This window comes from Camelus ferus, chromosome 3 (genome assembly GCF_009834535.1).
Source record: "Camelus ferus isolate YT-003-E chromosome 3, BCGSAC_Cfer_1.0, whole genome shotgun sequence".
NCBI classification, from domain to species: domain Eukaryota; kingdom Metazoa; phylum Chordata; class Mammalia; order Artiodactyla; family Camelidae; genus Camelus; species Camelus ferus.
In genome coordinates this window covers 84,594,866-84,612,454 of record NC_045698.1, presented here as the reverse complement: position 1 = coordinate 84,612,454, position 17,589 = coordinate 84,594,866, and the positions used below count along the sequence as shown (strand labels likewise).

The window sequence follows — 17,589 nt, the reverse complement described above, 5'->3', positions numbered from 1 at the left end:
CCAGGTATGTAGTTGCAAGATCTTAATGCCACTGGAATCAAGCTTTGAGAGTGTGGAGTGCTCAGGTACTCCAGGGATGTAAATAATGTCAGGGACTTGGAGAGCCAACTTGCAGAAATACTCATATCTGCTCTTTGCAGAACCCTCCATACTATACAAAGGCAGATAGCATAAATTTTTCTAGTTTTAATATGTGATTTTAAATTGTATGTAATAACACACACAGTAAACTATGATGAAATTTTTTTTTAACATTTTAAACAAGAGAGTAGGATCCAATAAGGGGAAAAAAGAGTGGGGAGGACTTGATGTTTGCATGGAAAATACAAATCTGTTTGAAAACCCATATGCTTGGCAGAGATGGGTTGTAAATTTGAGCCTGAGCTTTCCAGTAGCCAGGATAGAGAAAAGAAAACCAAAATTGATCAATTCTTTCTCTCCAGTTCCCATTTATCATCTCCTCATGCCTGACATGTCACCAAATAACTAATTAAGTTATATCCTGGTTTCAGAGAGTGGATGGGATTGGAAGACTAGTTTTTCCAGGTACAGGTTTACAAATCATCTCCTAGGGAAGGTACTTCTACATGTGCATGACTTAATCCTTACTTCAGTTCAGTGGGTGTTTGTTTCTTACTATTTCCAAATTCTGTAAGATTATTTCTAAACTTGGAAACAGAGCCCTCTGTACTGACTCCAATAAATTACTTAATAATAATTATAAAGACATGGTATATTCTTAGGTGAAGTATAAGCATCTAAGCTTTCTGATATGTAAGCCACAGATCTTTTTTTTAAGGAAGAAACACTTTTATCCCCCTACCACATTATAGCCAATTATAATTGAGGTAATACCCTGACTCATTCCTCTTTTGCATGATGAGAAAGTGGAATTCTTTCCATGATGAGCCAGTTCCTTAGGTTCCTTCTTAAAACATGATATGGAACATGAGATAAATATCACTTTACTACAGAGTAGTGATTCTCAACTGCGGTCTTCCTCCTCTCTTCTCCCCATTTTGGAGCCAGATGAGATGTGCTGCTGTGATTTGGGCATGTGTCGTGTTCCTCAGGTGTGTTGAGGTTGTAACTTGGTTGAAAATCACTGCCATAGACAACATGATTTGGGTAAAGACTGACATTTTTAATAATGAAGTTACCTTAACTTGGCCATTCACTGAGACTCAGGAATGTTTTTTGTTTTATAAGTTTATTCTTAGAACTGTATTTGTGTTATAGTGATCTAAACTATGTTTTCGAAAAGAGAATTACTAAAAGTTCATATTTGTCCATACTTTAACATACTAAATTTCAAAGCTGTATATGTACAGATACAGACAAAGAACGAAGGAAAGTCCAGCAGCAAAATAAAGAAAACTCTATGGCAAACATGTGTCAAATTTCCATAAGCTTCTACACCACTAGGAATTTTCAATGGACATTCTTATTTAAATGGTATGGTTTCATTTGTAAGTTCAGTGTAAAGAAGGTGAAATCTGTGTAGGAAGGAAAACAGGAAGGCACATAAACATATCTGAAAAACATAATTAATACGTCACGCAGAAGGTGACATATTGCTAACTTCCCCAGCCAAGGATGGATAACAATCTTCATAATGTTCAGGGACTGCATTCAATTAGACATCAGATAATTCCATCCCTCATTAGAGATAATCAGTGTCTAGAGATTAGATTGATAGGTGTTTCTAAAATTTTGGCTAGAATTATATAGAAGAAAGTACACTAGAATTGTAGAAAAATAATGAAGAAATTATTCAGTAAAAACATTCACAACCAGCTTACATGTAAAAACACTACTCCCTCCTACCTCACTACAGGATCAGGTCTTATTTATAAGAATTTTTTTACTCTAAAACATACTGTGTCTGAGGGCAAAATGTAATGCAAAAGATCTTATTTATAAAAAACTTAACCAATGCATGGCCCCATAGAGATTTTTATAAGTTTAATTTTCTGATTTAGTAAATGATGACATTACAGCTTGTGAGGGATGGAGCATGAACTTCAAATCTCCAAAGCCTAAGCTCTAAACTCTTCTGTTATATGGCTACAATAAGTGCAGAAGTGTGTGTGTGTGTGTGTGTGTGTGTGTGTGTGTGTGTGTGTGTGTGTATTTTCCTAGGACTAGGGTCTTTGTTTTTTATCAGATTCTCACAGGGTTTGTAACTTTCAAAAGGGTAAGATTTATTGTTCTAATGGCCAATTTGATAATTTGTATATAGCCACATGGTTAACAGGGTAAGACTAGGACAAATATAATTAAAATTCAGAAGCTTAGCTTACTAGTAATAGAGGAAGATGCTGATTGTGTAAAAAAAGAAAACACAGCACAGACTTAGAAAACATAAGTTAACAAGAAGCCCTTAGTAACAATCTTACTAAACCAAAACAAGAAATTAGTAAGTAAGAATTAGTTGCAGAATTTCCCAGATTCAGAGTAAAGAACTGTACGGATAAGTGACTACATATTGGTCAGGTACCACAGTATCTCACAGTTTGGAGAGTTTCAGTTCATGACAATATTTAGCATTAGTCTTGTTTAGATTGGGATTTGCACGCACCCTTATTGGCATCTGGGTAGATATTAGGAAAATAAGGACCTCAGAATGCTGTCAAATTATTATCTATTCTATTCTCAGTTGAAATTATTTGAAACTCAAAAATCTAAAAATATTTATTGGTCTCTAATTTCTATACCCCATACAAGGACTAACATTTTCAGAACCATTTCCATAAGTGAAGAGTACTGTGCTTTTCCTGTTCTGCATGTGTAGCATCTGACCTTGCTGATGAAATAAGCAACAGGAATTTGGTGTCATAGGAATGAGGCCTAGAATACGGATTACCTATGTCTTTGATCCGTAGACTCACATCCGCCACTTGTGTTAATTTTAGACATAAGTAGGATTAATTAGATAGGAACTAAATGTGACTGGGCAATAAGTACTGGTGATCTGCTCATATGAAGAGATAGGAACAGAGTTGAAATTAGAATTCTGAATCTTGGCCCTTGTACTGGTTGTTCTTCCTCCTGGCGGCCGTGTTCCTGCTCATAGATACAAGGGGTTCCAGAGAGACCGTGCTACAGTTCACAGCAAAGAAAGGCAGCATGAAGTGGTCCTCTGATGGCTGATGGTCTGGGGCAAAACCCACAGCAATTTGTGAGGAATTCTGATACTGTATTAATTTGTCAGCAAATCACTTTTCTTAACTGAGACTTCTCTTTCTAGCTCCTAGGAATCTGACTTGCTACATTCTTAGGGAGGGAAATGTGGACCTTCCAGGAGAATTTTTTTTTAAAGGCTGAGAAGTGCCACAGAAAATGTGATTTAAAGCAAAGAAGAAGGGGGAGAAATAGCACTTGTATGATTTGTATGTGTATGTTAAGCCTGTGTGTGAACTGTTTGGCTATAAAAAAAAGAATGAGTACAATATGTGAATGTATAACCTTCTAAGTGATTATTTTTTTGTTAAAGTTGAAGTCAATTTTTCATTCCAATTTTTTGAAGCCTTTTTCATTTTATAGTTTGGATTCCAGCATTTCTGAAGCATTTATTTGTTCATTAGTTATCATAAAGGGAAGGTCAAAAATGGTATTTAGCCAAACATCTGCTTTATTCAAACGTATTAAAAATATCTAGCATATTTTTAATAAGTATATGCAAGAGCTACAGATATACAGAGCAATAAACAAACTGAATGTTTTATCTCTAAAATTTTTAGCATACACCCGTTTTCTTTGCTTTGGGCTGGGGTCACTCCTGACTTCAGTGAGAGTTATCCCAGTTTTTCCTCTCTCAGGGCCATACAATAAGTAGGCTGTCAATACAATTTATGCATAAATAAATAAACAGGTGCTCCCCACCCCCTTTCCCCCCTGGTAACCATAAGTTTGTTTTCTATGTCTGTGAGTCTGTCTCTGTTTTGTAAATAGGTTTATTTGTGTCTTTAAACATTTTTTTAAATAAATGGGGTGGTGAGGGGTAAATTGGGAGTTTGGAGTTTATAGATACAGCTGCTATATATAAAATAGATGAACAACAAGGTCCTAGAGTATAGCACAGGAAACTATACTCAATAACTTGTAATGGCCTATAATGAATATTCTTTTTCATTATATATATATTTCATTATATATATATATATATGAATTACTATGCTTTACACCAAAAATTAATACAACAGTGTAAACAGTCTATACTTCAATAAAAAAATTTTTTTAAAAGGTGTTGACTATTGTTAGAGAAAAAGACTATTTTTTTCAAAAAAAAATTTGCTTGAATCAATGTGTCACAAAATTTCGTGTGTGTTTTTTTTAAGGATCTGTAAAAAAAATGACACAATGAGTTTGTGTTGCTTATATACTGGTAGATTCACAGAATAAAACTAGTGAAGATGTAGTGAAATAATCATCATGGTGCTGGAGAGTCTATTAAAGCTTAGATCACCTAACTCAGTTTCCTACTAGAAACATATAAAAACAAACACAATTTCCTATAAAAACAAAGTGCATTAATATAATTTCATGCCTCAAAGGATAACATAAGGTCTGAGTTTAAGGTTACTTTTCACAGTAGACAAAATTAACCTTCTGTTAAAAAAAAAGCAGAAAATACAGGAAAGCTTGTTATCCTTCTCAGCAAATAGACTAAAGACTGAATTTGTGGTCCCTTTGGTGACAAAATATAGACTATGTTTAGATCTAACTTGAACAGGACCTTCTTTCCAAGTGGCTAATGAACTTTAACCTTTACACTCTTACGGTAGTTCATTTAAAGAGTTACCAACCTTTGGTTTCACATTTACAAAATAGGTTAACGACTAGACCAGTGTTTTGCACTGATAAATTATGTAAGTTTCCCCAAATTGTTCACTAAATACTGCTGTGGCTTGGAGCATATGGTTTTACACACAATTTTAACCCAAATGGAATAAAAATGGTTGGGGCTTACAATTTTTGTTTTTTTACACTATCTATTCTATAGCAACACCTGGGAATAAATTCTCAGGTGATACTGGCATTTATAGTACAAAATCTGCCATAAAACTACCGATCTATTGCAAAGTTCAGAAGCAACTCAGCAGCTATAGAGTTATACTAGTTTCCTATCACTGCTGTGACAAATTACCACAAATTTTGTGGCTTAAAATGACACAAATTTATTATTTGACAATTCTAGAAGGCAGAAGTCACTTGGCTAAAATCAAGCCTGTAGGCTGGGCTGCTGTTCCTTCTGAAGGCTCTAGGGGAGAACCTGTTCCCTTGACTGTCCAATCTTCTGGGGCTTCCTGATTTCTCAAGTCATGGCCCCCTCCTCCATCTTCAAAATACACAGTGTAGCATCCGTCTCTTTCACCTTTAAGGATCCATGTGATTACAATGAGCCCACTTGGAAAATCCAGAATAATATCTCCATCTAAAAACCCTCAATTTAATCACACCTACAAAACCCCTTTTGATGGGTTAGGTGACATTCACAAGTTTCCAGGATTAGGACATGCACATTTTTGGCTGGGGGGAGTTGGGTAGGGAGTCACTCTTCTCTTCTTCCTAGCACAAGAATGTTGGCAACATTTTATTATTTTTAAAATTAAAATAATTACAACTTTAATTGTACAAATACTATAGAAATACTCTTATATAAAAGACTAGATAAATTTAAATTTCTTCACTTTCTCTCCCATCCAGTAATCTCAGAAGTAACCACTATTGCTCATTTAGTTTACAACCTTTACTATTTTTGTTTTTAACATGCCCACATACATTTATATGTAGCTAAAGATCTATAGTTTAGTTTGTGGTTTTCTTTATTTTTTTCTTTCTTTTTTTTTTTTCAACTTTTTAAATAAATCCTTTGGGATTTTAATATAAATACTTTGAGGTTAGAGATGAGTCTCTTTAGTAACATTAATACGTTTACAATATTTAATCTTCCCATCCTGGAACACGGTTTATTGTTCCTTTTTCCCCCTAGTTCTTATTTTAAGGACTTCAGTTAAGTTTTACATGTTTTTTTCTCTTGAGGTCTTTTTGGTTTGCTACATTTAATGTTTGTTGTTGTTGTTGTTGACATGGTGAATGTAATTATTTTTCTATTGCATTTTCTAATAAACTATTACTGAATTACAAGAAAGTTATTGACTTTTTTGTGTGTGCATTGTTCCAATATCTACCCATCTTGATGCATTCTGTAAGTTCTAAATGTTGTAAATTTATTTTCTTGGTTGTTTTACAGAGCAAATGAGATTATCTGAAAATAATGAGAATTTTACCATTAACCATTCTTAACGAGAACTATATTCTTTCATCAATGCACTTAAGACTATAAATTTACTTCTAGGTTCCATATTAGCTGCATCTACCAAGTATTAATATGTACTATTTGATTGTTGTTCAATTCTAAATATTGCAGTCCACTTTTTTTTATTATGATAGGAACAGATACCCAGAGATCTACCCTCAACATTTTTTTAAGTGTACAGGCAGTATTGTTAACTGTTAGCACAATGTTGTACAGCACATCTATAGAACTTATTCACCTTGCATAACTGAAACTTTATACCCCTTGAACAGCAATTCTCCAATTCCCCCTTCCCTTAGCCCCTGGAAATCACATTCCACTTCCCGCTTCTGTCAGTTTGACTATTTTAGATAACTTATATAAATGGAATTATGCAGTATTTGTCTTTCTGTAACTGGCCTATTTCACTTAGCATACTATTCTCAAGATTCAGCCATTTTGTCAACGTAAGGCAAGATTTCTTTCATTTTTTATGGCTGAATGATATTTCATTGTCTGTGTAGATCACATTTTCTTTATCTATTAGTCAGTCAATGGACATTTAGGTGGTTTCCACATCTTGGCTTTTGTGAATAATACTATAATGAATATGAGCGCAGATATCTTTTTGAGATTCAGATTTCAACTTTTTTGGATAAAAACCCCAAAGTGAGATTGCTGGAATATACAGTCATTCTATTCTTAATTTTTTGAGGAAACTTCATGCTGTTTTCCATAGCAGCTGCACAATTGTACATTATCATTAACAATGTACAAGTATTCTAATTTCTTCATATTCTTGTCAAAATTTTCCTTTTTTTTTGATAATGGACATTGTAACAAGTATGAGATAATACCTCATTGTGCATTTCACTGATGATTAGTAATGCTGAGCATTTTTAATATATCTGTTACCGATCTGCATGCTTTCTTTCAAGAAATGTCTAAGTTCTTTGCCCATTTTTAAATTGAGTTATTTGGTTTGTCTCTTTCTTTTTTTTTTTTTTTTTTTTTTTTTTGCTCAAATGCGTGGTTTAGAAATATTCTCTCCTACTCCATTGGTTGTCTTTCACTCTGTTGTTCCCTTTGCAGAGCAGAAGCTTTTTAGTTTGCTATGGTCTCACTTGTCTGTTTTTGCTTTTGTTGCATTCTATTTTGAATGAGCTGTCTCTCTCCCTGTTAAATATTCCTCCCTATATCCATTAGATTTATAATCACTCCTTCAGATCCTGTGGGGTTCCTATTATAGAAACAGGCGGTGTTTTAGGATTCCTCTTCTGTGGTGACATTGAAACTATCAAAGATGCTGTCACCCAACCAGTAATTCCTGAGTCTTGGCCTAGGTCCTCCCATCTCCTTAGTTGCAACTCCAGACAGGGCACTTCCTTTGCCTTTTCAGGTGAGCCCCATCAAAGCCCCTGATTTTAAGGAATAAGCCTTATTTTGTTACATGGAAAACTTTAAGTTCCCAGTAATTCATAGGTGCTGAACACTACCATCAATGTCTGATTTTGGATTTGAACACCATCAGACCTGCACTGTCAGCCCTGCTCAATGCTGTGCTTCTAGTTTGTGGACTTGTTAATATTTTTTTTTGAATCTAGGTGATTTACTTATTTTATCTGTTTCTGTTTTATCTATCACTGGGACAGAAAGGTTACATTAAGTTATGGCCTTGCCCTCTGTTTCCCTTGGTCAGAGACGACAACTCTTGTGTACCTTGATGGCTTCCCTGCTCATGAGGTCACCCTTACTCTGTACCTTCAGTGCTCCTTGTTCCTTGTTTTCAGAGGAAGACTTGCTCCTGCTCTGAGAGACTGACTCACTACTGTCATATCTAAACCTAGTTCTTGATGGTGTTCTCGGATCTTGCTCTTTCAGTTACCCTCTGATTTTTGAGCTCTCTTTCTCTGCTGCTTTTCCTTTCTGAATGAAAACATGCTAAGGCCTCCTTTTGATAAAACAAACACCAAGAACAAACAACCAATATTCCTTTCGTTCACCCTGTTACTCCCTTGAAAGATACGGCTCTTTTTTCTCTTTAGTGTTGTTAAACATTTTGGAGGAATATTACACAGAGCGAAATCTACTTTTTCCCCTCCCATTTTATCATGCTGTTTGCAGTCTGGGTTATATTATAAGCAAACTTCCCTCCCAAAAGTCATTGATAAATCTTTATAGAGCAAATATAATGCCCATTTCTTAGTTTTCATCTTTTTTTTTTTTGATTCAAAGATTTATTGAGCCAACTAGGGAGATACAAAGGTGATTAAAACATTGTCAAAGAGGTGAGGCAGATGCACAAGTAATAAAAAGCAAAGTGTAAGGTTCACTGAATCCCAGCAGTCAAAAGAAAGTGCTTTAGGAGAGAGATCAAGAGATTGCTTCCAGCCTGGAAGGGGGTGTGGGTAGGTGGCAAATCAGGAAAGGGGATTGATATTAAAATAGAAGACTTCAGTCTGGATTGTTGATGATACTCAGTATGGACTATATTTCTCTCCCTTTCCTCTCTCCCCATCTTTGGGCTTAATTTACCAGTAGTGCCCAGGATTGTTCAATGTGCTTTTTCTACACTTGCTTGCATTTTTGCTTTAATGTCTTCTATAGAACTAGGTCCTTTTGGTGTTTTAGGAGTTTTTTCCTGTTTTTTGAAGGATTCTTGACCTTTTGATCTTGGTGTTGATGGTTTTGAGTCTTTTCCATTCTGGTTTGATTTTTGTGCATTTTTGGCTGGAGTATCTCATATAGATTTCTTTACTTGAGCTTTTTCTTCAGCTTCCTCATCATCAAAATCATCATCATCATCATCATCATCATCATCATCTTCATCTTCATCTTCATCAGCAGCAAGTTTTACTTTTTTCTGTGGAACCTTGCTACCACTTCCAGGGGCAGAACGCTTTCCAGATATACTTAGGAGTTTCACATCCTCCTCTTCTTCATCTTCTGACTCTGCATCTTCCTCCACAGCTACTAAGTGCTGTCCACTAATATGCACAGGCCCTGAACCACACTTCAACCGTAAGACCACAGGTGGTGTTATTTCAAAGCCCCCAAGAGAAACTGTTGGCTGTACAGACATTTTTAAAGTCGCCAGTGTCACTTTAATTGGACTGCCTTCGTAATTCATTGCCTCTGCTTCAACAATGTGCAATTCATCCTTTGCACCAGCCCCTAAACTGACCGTTCTTAAAGATAATTGGTGCTCATTTTCATCATTATCCACCTTAAAGTGATAATCTTTGTCGGCCTTTAGTTCACAACCAAAAAGATAGTTCTGAGGCCTCAGGGGGCTCATGTCCATGTCCATCGAATATTCCATGAGTTGGTGGCACGCACTTAGGTGGGAGAGAAGACGGATGGAGATAAACCACCACTGTTCCGGAGAACAGCCGCGCAGGACGGAATCACACCAGGACAGTTTTCATCTTTTTTAACCTCTCTATAGTACATCAAGGTGCTGCCACCCCTTCCTGCTTATAACACATCCCTACTTCTGTAGGTCTTCTCCCAAGATTCTTGGCTTAACCCTTAGTCTTTTTCTATCTACAGTTTTCCTCTTGGCATCTTCAGTTGCTGTCATTTTACCTTTTTAACAGATGATCTAAAACATTTCTTAGTAACCAACTGTTTCACATCCTTTCAGAGGTAGTGAGTTGTCTTAGAAAGAGTTTTGGAACCAGACAGATCCTACTTCTGCCACTGAGTAATGTTTTCACTGAAAATGTGGTTAATAATATATATTGCTGGGTTATTGTCACAATTCAGTGAGACAACATATTAAGTGTAAAGGCACTGAAATGGAGCTGACAAGACTAGTTCCTTTTTTTCTTCTTCCGTATAGAAAGAGGCAGATCTTAAATAAAGCCAATGAGTACAAAAATGTCCAGTCCCGTATTTCATGCCCTGTCTCGATCTAGAACCTCTTACTCTTTACTGAGACATCTCTAACTAGGTGCCTAACAGTGCCTCAAGTTCAATGTCCCAAAGTGAATTTATTATCCTCCCAACTCTTTATGTTTACTTGAAATTGTGTTTTTAGTAACCATGGCAAACTTCTGGTGTGTGATCTGCCTTGGCCCCACTGTGTAATTTGGTCCTGACTCTATACTCACAGATTCTGTATCTTGCATTCATCCACTATTTCACTATTTTACTTCCTGAAACCACCATCCTAGTTTAGAACTTCATAGCCCTTTTCAAGACTAATACAAATAGATTCTTCTCTACTTTAATTTCAAGCCCTGTTGCTAGATTAATCTTACTAAAGCATAGTTTGAAACTCTCATTCCCATATGTCAACATCTTCTATTGCTCCCTATCTCCTAAATAAAATTCAGAACTCCATTTCAGGTTGACACTCAACGCTCTAGACAAATATGGCCCAACACTGTTTCAAGCATTAAGATTCTACAATGTCTGTTTTATTCAGTGGCTGTCAAACTTATTTGTGTGGGTGGGGGGGGGGGGTATGGGTATGTGTGTTTTGCTTTGTTTTTAAACAGTGGTCCCAATTTTTTCCAGGCTAAACTTATGTCCCTCCCCATCCTTATGGACTGGTTGAACTAGGGTAGGAAATTTCTTCCAACCTCAAAAAATCTAACTCTCATACTCTTGGTAGCTTCCAGGAGTGACAAATCCTTTGTGTCCTGGCATACTCAGTGTTCCCCTTCATTCCCCTGTGCCAATTCACCTGATACTACTTTTGCCTTGAAAGAGCAGCTGAAATCATACCCATCCTGCAAGACCCACTTCAGCTGATACTCCATTGGTAGAATTTTCCCCAGTTACTGCAGTCAAGTAACATCTCCAGCCCTGCCTCCAGCAGCCTGTTAATATCCAGCCCAGTGGCACTAGAGATTCTGCTTTGTACTATAGTCATCTCTGTTTATCTCTTATTTTTTGTCCTAGATTATAATTTCCCTGAGGACAAGAAGTTTTGAATTTTAAAACTCATTTGACTATTCCCCTCATACAAAGGGTTTAATAGAGAGGATGCTCAAGAAAATATTTGTATAATAAGTTTGTATGTATTGCTTACAGCTTTGAAATTCCTTAAAATCCTAAAGGAAATTGTAATAACCATAGTTCTAACAACAATCTGAATTTCATACTTATGATAGCTGGAAACATACATGTATGTAAATATGCACATATAAGTATACAAATATACATACATATGTACAGTTGACCCTTGAGCAACACAAGTATGAACTGCACTGGTCTGCTTATATGGGTTTTTTTTTCCCTAAAAGTAGGTACTATAGTATTATGCAGTCCATGGTTGGTCATGGATACAGAGGGCTGACTGTAAAGTTATACACAGATTTTTGACTGTGCAGAACATTGATGCCCCTAACCCTATGTTGCTCAAGGGTCAACTGTGTAAGTATATATACAGATGTATGAAAGTATCTAAAAAATATCAGAAAATAATGAAAATTTCAGAAGTAATTATTCGTCTATAATAGGTTCACAATGAGAATTATCTTTAAAAGAAAATTTTTAACCTAAAAAATAACAGAAACCCAAAACAATACCCTACCTTCACAGGTTCCTCAATGGCCCTGTTAGGTAGTTAGATAAATGGGGGCACCAGGGCAGATAGGTGGAGGAGAGGGAGGATGGTCTGGAAGATGGCATTATGCCCGCCTCCAAAATAAAGGGGCTTTACTTTCTCTAAAACTGGTTAGAACCCAACAGCCACAACTGTGTGGTAACAACAGGGACCTAAACGGACAAGACCCAGTGCTCATTGTAATATAATTAGCATTGCAGTTTAGCCCCCACCCCCACGGGTTTTTCTGTGTGCACCATGGGCAAGGACATGTGCAAAGAAAACAAACGTGACTAGGCATTCCAGGGGCAAGAGCTACCAATCAATCAAAAGACTGCTTCTATGCAAGGGTATAAGAGAAGGGGCAAATAAAGATCACCTCTTTTCCTCCCTTGGAGCAGCCCGCCTCCCGTTCTTGGAGGTGTACTTTCCCTTTGCTAAATAAATCCTTGAAAATCTTTTGCTACACAACACACCATCTCCTGTCTGAATTCTTATCTTTTGGGTAAGACAAGAACTGGGATCTTTTTCCTTCTCCTTTTAGGGTAAGAGCCCCATTTTTGTTCAAGTTGCCAGTTGGATCATATGTCCAAGGACCTGTTAATGATGCTTTTGTTCTGGTGAATCAGCAATGCTAGATCCTATATTCAGAGGGCATAGTTGCCGTCCTAATTATCAAGAGTGTTGATGTTTTCTAAGCACTCCCAGCTTATGGAATTCTCACTCTGTGTCCACAGAGCCTTCTTTAGAGAAAAAGCTTAACGGCTTATTAACTACTACGTATTTGAAAAATCACTTTCAGCAGTATATTTGGTTCCACATCTACCTTAAATATTAAGTTCTGCTTTTAAAAAAAATACAATCAATGTTGAGCTGCTTTTAACGCACAGCTCATAGTTATTTTAGCATAATGTAATAAAAAATAACTTAGCTTGCCACTAAAAAATACTGTTTTAAGGAACCTGAGGTGTTCATTTTTGATTCTCTTCTTCTCCCCATCCCAATAGATACATGAAAATGAGTTCAAAGTGGCTGCCTGAATCCCCAAAGTCTCTCAGAAAAAAATGGAAGTCTTCTTTTCCCAGACCACAATGTAGTGAAATAAATTAGTGTAATGATTTATGTTTACTGTTTTAGTCAATTCTGATAGAGATTATAGAGACAAAATGACAAACTGCCTTAGTGGTAAACTTAAATCATGTCAGCCAATCTTTAGTTTTTCCTTACCCTAATTGCTCCTCCTGTTCATTTATCTTCCCAGGCAATCTTGGGAAGAAATACTAGTTCAATCAGTGCATGTGCAAACCACTCGAGATAAAAAAGTTTAGTCTAATTTGTCTCACTAAATTGTAATGCCTCCAGTAAACAAATCTTGGTTTGAAAGGAGACTAAAGAAATCTGAATAATTATGGTGCAAAACGCTCTCTTTTTGCATTTCTAAAGGCACCATTTATATACAGGTTGCTGTCTCCCCACTTTCACCTCTATACTTCTTTCCTTATTGTCTTTGAAAGCCTGTCCTATTTCCAAATTAGAGCCAAGAATTGCATGCAGTACCTTTACTCACACAGTTCAGGACTCAATATGAAAATAAAAGCTATAGACCTAAAAAAATCCAGCAGCGTTCTACACTGAAAAATGCTAGGTTGAGAAGTGACTTTTATAGGGATAATAAAGAGATTTCTGTTTAAAGTGGAGACAAAACCTCAAGCCACAGGAAGATTTTGAAGTATGGAAGCTTTTAGGTGATGAGAACAGGGTTAAGAGTTTGTGTTCTTTGTTTCAACAGCAAAACTTTATAATGGGCTTATTAGCTGCCAAAAAAATCAGCTACATTACTTTTCATTTAGGGGGACTAGGGAATCAGGGGAAATTGGCTTGTGTTAAGCCTCTTTCTGTTTTTACTGCAAAGTCACAGAATATCATCTCCATGTTAGAAAACATATCAAACCAGGGTGATTATTATTAAAGTCTTTTAATTTTTTTTTTCTCCACACACAAGCCTGACTTCTCTGAGTTCTCTCTCAGACAATAAGGATTTAACAGAGAGAATACTGAATCTGAGCTGTTAAGTGTTGCCAAAGACAAGCTGGGTGGCCTTGACATCAACAGTGGGGTAGAAATTAGTAGACCACAGCAGCCTCCCCTCACATAAGGAGAAAGTCTGTAAAGCCCTGGGTGGTGTGTGGAAGTCACAGCGTTCACCTGCTGCCCACGTTTCAGGTGACCCCCTAGGAGCTTCAGGTGAGGGTCGTTTGTCAGGCCAAGCTCAGCAGCCTACCTTTCCAAGCAGCAAGATGGCTTTTCATGCTTGCCATCCAGTGTTAGAACTAAGGGATCATAGGTGCCATCTTTAAAATGAAAGCATTGGCTGTAATGGAGACACTGCAGTCTAGAAAACATAAGGGACTTTCTTAATGTTATATGAGAAATAGGTAGAGAGCTGGGACAGGGGTCCTTCCCAAATCAGGAGGATGGACTCTGGATTCTCTAGGCCCACACTTAGGATGGAACAAGAGTGAAACAAACCAGAGAAGCACCATTAAAAAAAAAAAGACCTGAAATATTAAAGCAAACCTTACTCTTTTCCTGGTTAGAAGTGTCACTGAAAGCAGCTCTTTCGCCCCTTTCCTGCTCACCCATTTCTGTCCCCTTCTAACCTTAAAAGAACCTAATTATAGGAATAAGATCACCAAGCAATTGAAACTAACTCCTGACTTACGCTCTCCTGAATGCACACCATGCTTTATCTAACCTGTTGATTCTTTTCCTAAATAAAAAGAAGCAAGAATGAAGAATTAAGCAGTTAAAGAATGATTAGCTCTCTACACCCAAAAGCCCCCTTAGCAGTCTTGCTGGCAGATCACAGGGCAAGATAACATCTGAAGAGTGTCAGCCAGTCTGCACACAATGGAGAAGGATGCAGAACACAGCGTCCTGCCTCGATGATTCACTCAGATTCTTTCTCCATTTTTCCCTTTAAAAACTGTCATGGCTAAGCAGAATCTTTGAAGATGGTCTCTGGTTATGAGTTCACCATTTCCTCAGACTGCCAGCTTTTCTGATTAAAGCACCTTTCCTTTCTAATGACACTTGCCTCTCAAATGATTGGCTTTTGAGCAGTGAGCAGCCACATCTGAGTTCACTAATCATCACTAGTATGCCAACATACTTGGACTTGGACAACTAACATGCTTGCTTTGAGTCTTCTCTTTCAGAGGACTGACAGAGCAATTAATTAACCACTGGGTACAAATTACTCTGCTAGGAGCTTTGAGGAAAACAAGAGACAACCATGCCATGACCTCAGGAAACTCGCAGGCTAGTGGATGAGATGAACTGGACACGTAACTAACCAGCCACAGTGCTAAGTCAAAGAAATCAAGGGGATAACTACAAGTTAACTGTGGCACTATCATAAGAGAATGGATTACTTGGACATAAAATTTCTTTTTATTAGTGGATCTTCACAGTGCAGGAAGTAAAATTAATAGCTTATATATTGGTGAGTAACACATCCAGAGTGAGGCAATGCAATTCAAATGATAGTCCATGAAGTTATGCTAGAGCTGGCTTATCTCTATTTCTCTTGCTCAAAAGATAAAAGAAGGTACAATTTATACAGACAAGAAACAAACAGACCCATTGCTTCCTTATATTTTGCAATTTAAGTGGTCAATTTAATATACATGTAATAGTGTTATCATATTTCTCCTTGGTGGGTCTTTGTTGCAGAGAGATGCATAGTCCTAACAATGCAGTGTTACTGGGGAGTGATCATCGATCAAATACTGCTGTGTGCCAGGCATTGTCATGGGTACTTTGACGTGCATTATCTCATGTCCTCATCACAGCAGTCCTGTAAATAATCGCTACTATCTCCATTTTGCAGATGAGAAAATTGGATTTTAGGGAGGGTAAGTCATGTGCCCAAGATCACACAGTTAATAAAGAGCAGAGCAGGAATTTTAACCAGACCTGAAGACCGCGGGATCCATGCTCTCCTCCCTCATCCCATTGCTAAAGCATGATGCTTTGGAGAATAGAGAAGGAAATCAATCATATCAACCAACAGAGGAAAGACCTTTCACAGAAGAGTGAACTGGGGGGAGTGTGATTTTTGACAATCTGCCGACAAGAGAAAGCCAGGATGAGGAAAGAGTGTGGCACTCAGAGGGACAGACACTAAGGAAGACCATGTACCTGTTTTCTATCTTTTTCTGCCAAGACCCCTGGGCCAGAGCAGCATTTACTACCTTAGAATAATGATTAGTACATGTGGATTTGAACCCTCTCCTTCTGCAAGCTCAAGCAAGGAAGGGGGAAGCCTGAGGGGGTAGGTTCAAGTTAGGACCCACATTTGTGTACAAGCTGAGGACTTTGGCAGTGAGGCCAGAGGCAATGAACATATTATGCAACTGAGCTGGATTAGAGGCTGGGGCCAGCCAGGAGTCTTTACATATGCAACATATGTCCTGATGCCCGGGCTAGATGACAAGTTTTGCTTGTTTGCTATTTCAGTAACAAAGTATTTCTATTAAAGGAAAACAACTTCAATATTTAATAGGGAATGTCATCTTTTATTAAAGACCCTATCAACGACAACGGAACTTGAACAAGGAAAGGATCTTAGAGCAAAGTATTTTGTTATCAGGCAACAGTCATAAAATGTTTTGTGAACTCTCTGTGTTTAGGTAGGACTTTTTTTTTTTTTTGTAATTAAGAAATTAAAGAGGAAAGATAAGAGAATCTTCACATCTATATGAGTGAGGACATCACTCACGCCAAACCTCTGGATTCTTATCACTTCCCTAGGATACCCATTAATCATGGTCATCTATCTGCTTATCAGGCCAGCAAGAGGAAAACATCAAAAAGCATGAGCAATCTTGAGCCCTTGAAGAAACCCTGATATTGGGCATGACCCTTCCTAAGGCATCCTCATCAAACAGAAGCTATGTCAACTCCCTCACATGGCAAGAGGTTATAAAGCTAAAGATTAAAGACTTGATGTTACAGGTAAAACAGGAGCAGCTACATTGAAAAAAAAAAAGATAAATTTCCTCTTTCTTCTGAACTCTTTTCATGATTGTTCTCTGCTACTTACTTTATACAGAATTGCTTGGCAGTTTTCTGAAAGAAACAGCTGAAGGAAAAAAATATGTTGCAAGAATTAAAGAATTTTAAAGTTGTGTTATCTTATCCAGGATCTCAGAGCCTATCTTCCTACCTGCGAGGTTAAGATTCAGACACTAGAATAAGAAAGAACTGAGGATGGGTTGGTAGAAAAGATGTAGACAGAGGATTCAACACAGCATCAATTGATCCATCGTCATAAAATTTCAAAGCCTCAAACCAGTCCTAGAGTCAATGCATTTTACAGAAACTGATGGGGTAAGTAGCTGGGACTCAGCTTTTATTGCAGGGAGCACCTACCTAAGGTGTAAGCACCATTTGTGTAAAATCTCGATGGACACTGAGGAGAGAGTAATTAAGCAACCACTTTTGAGCTCTTGCTAACAAAGGAATGCTCTGCAGCATTATCTGGGAAGTCCAATGGTGTTGACAGATCTGTCCCTAGCAGAGATTATAAAATCTCTCTCTTTGCTGGCTTGTGGAGGAACTCTCATTCTAAAGTGAGAGATGGTAGGTGCAGCCTCACAGGTGTGAGGGCTGGAGCTTGGCAGCAGCAGGGCACAAATGCATTTGCCTTGCACACTGGAAAGAAGCG

At 37.4% G+C, this 17,589-nt stretch overlaps 1 protein-coding gene and 1 long non-coding RNA gene across 2 annotated transcripts in view; both read right to left on the bottom strand.

Annotated features, from left to right (window-relative positions):
• LOC116662679 overlaps positions 1-17,589 on the bottom strand; it is an 80,940-nt gene that overhangs the window by 8,160 nt on the left and 55,191 nt on the right. The window lies entirely within an intron of this gene.
• On the bottom strand, positions 8,839-9,718 carry LOC102511653 (nucleophosmin-like). Its single transcript, XM_032476585.1, is given in 1 exon segment — positions 8,839-9,718. A coding segment is annotated over 1 exon segment (768 nt). The 5' UTR covers positions 9,624-9,718; the 3' UTR covers positions 8,839-8,855.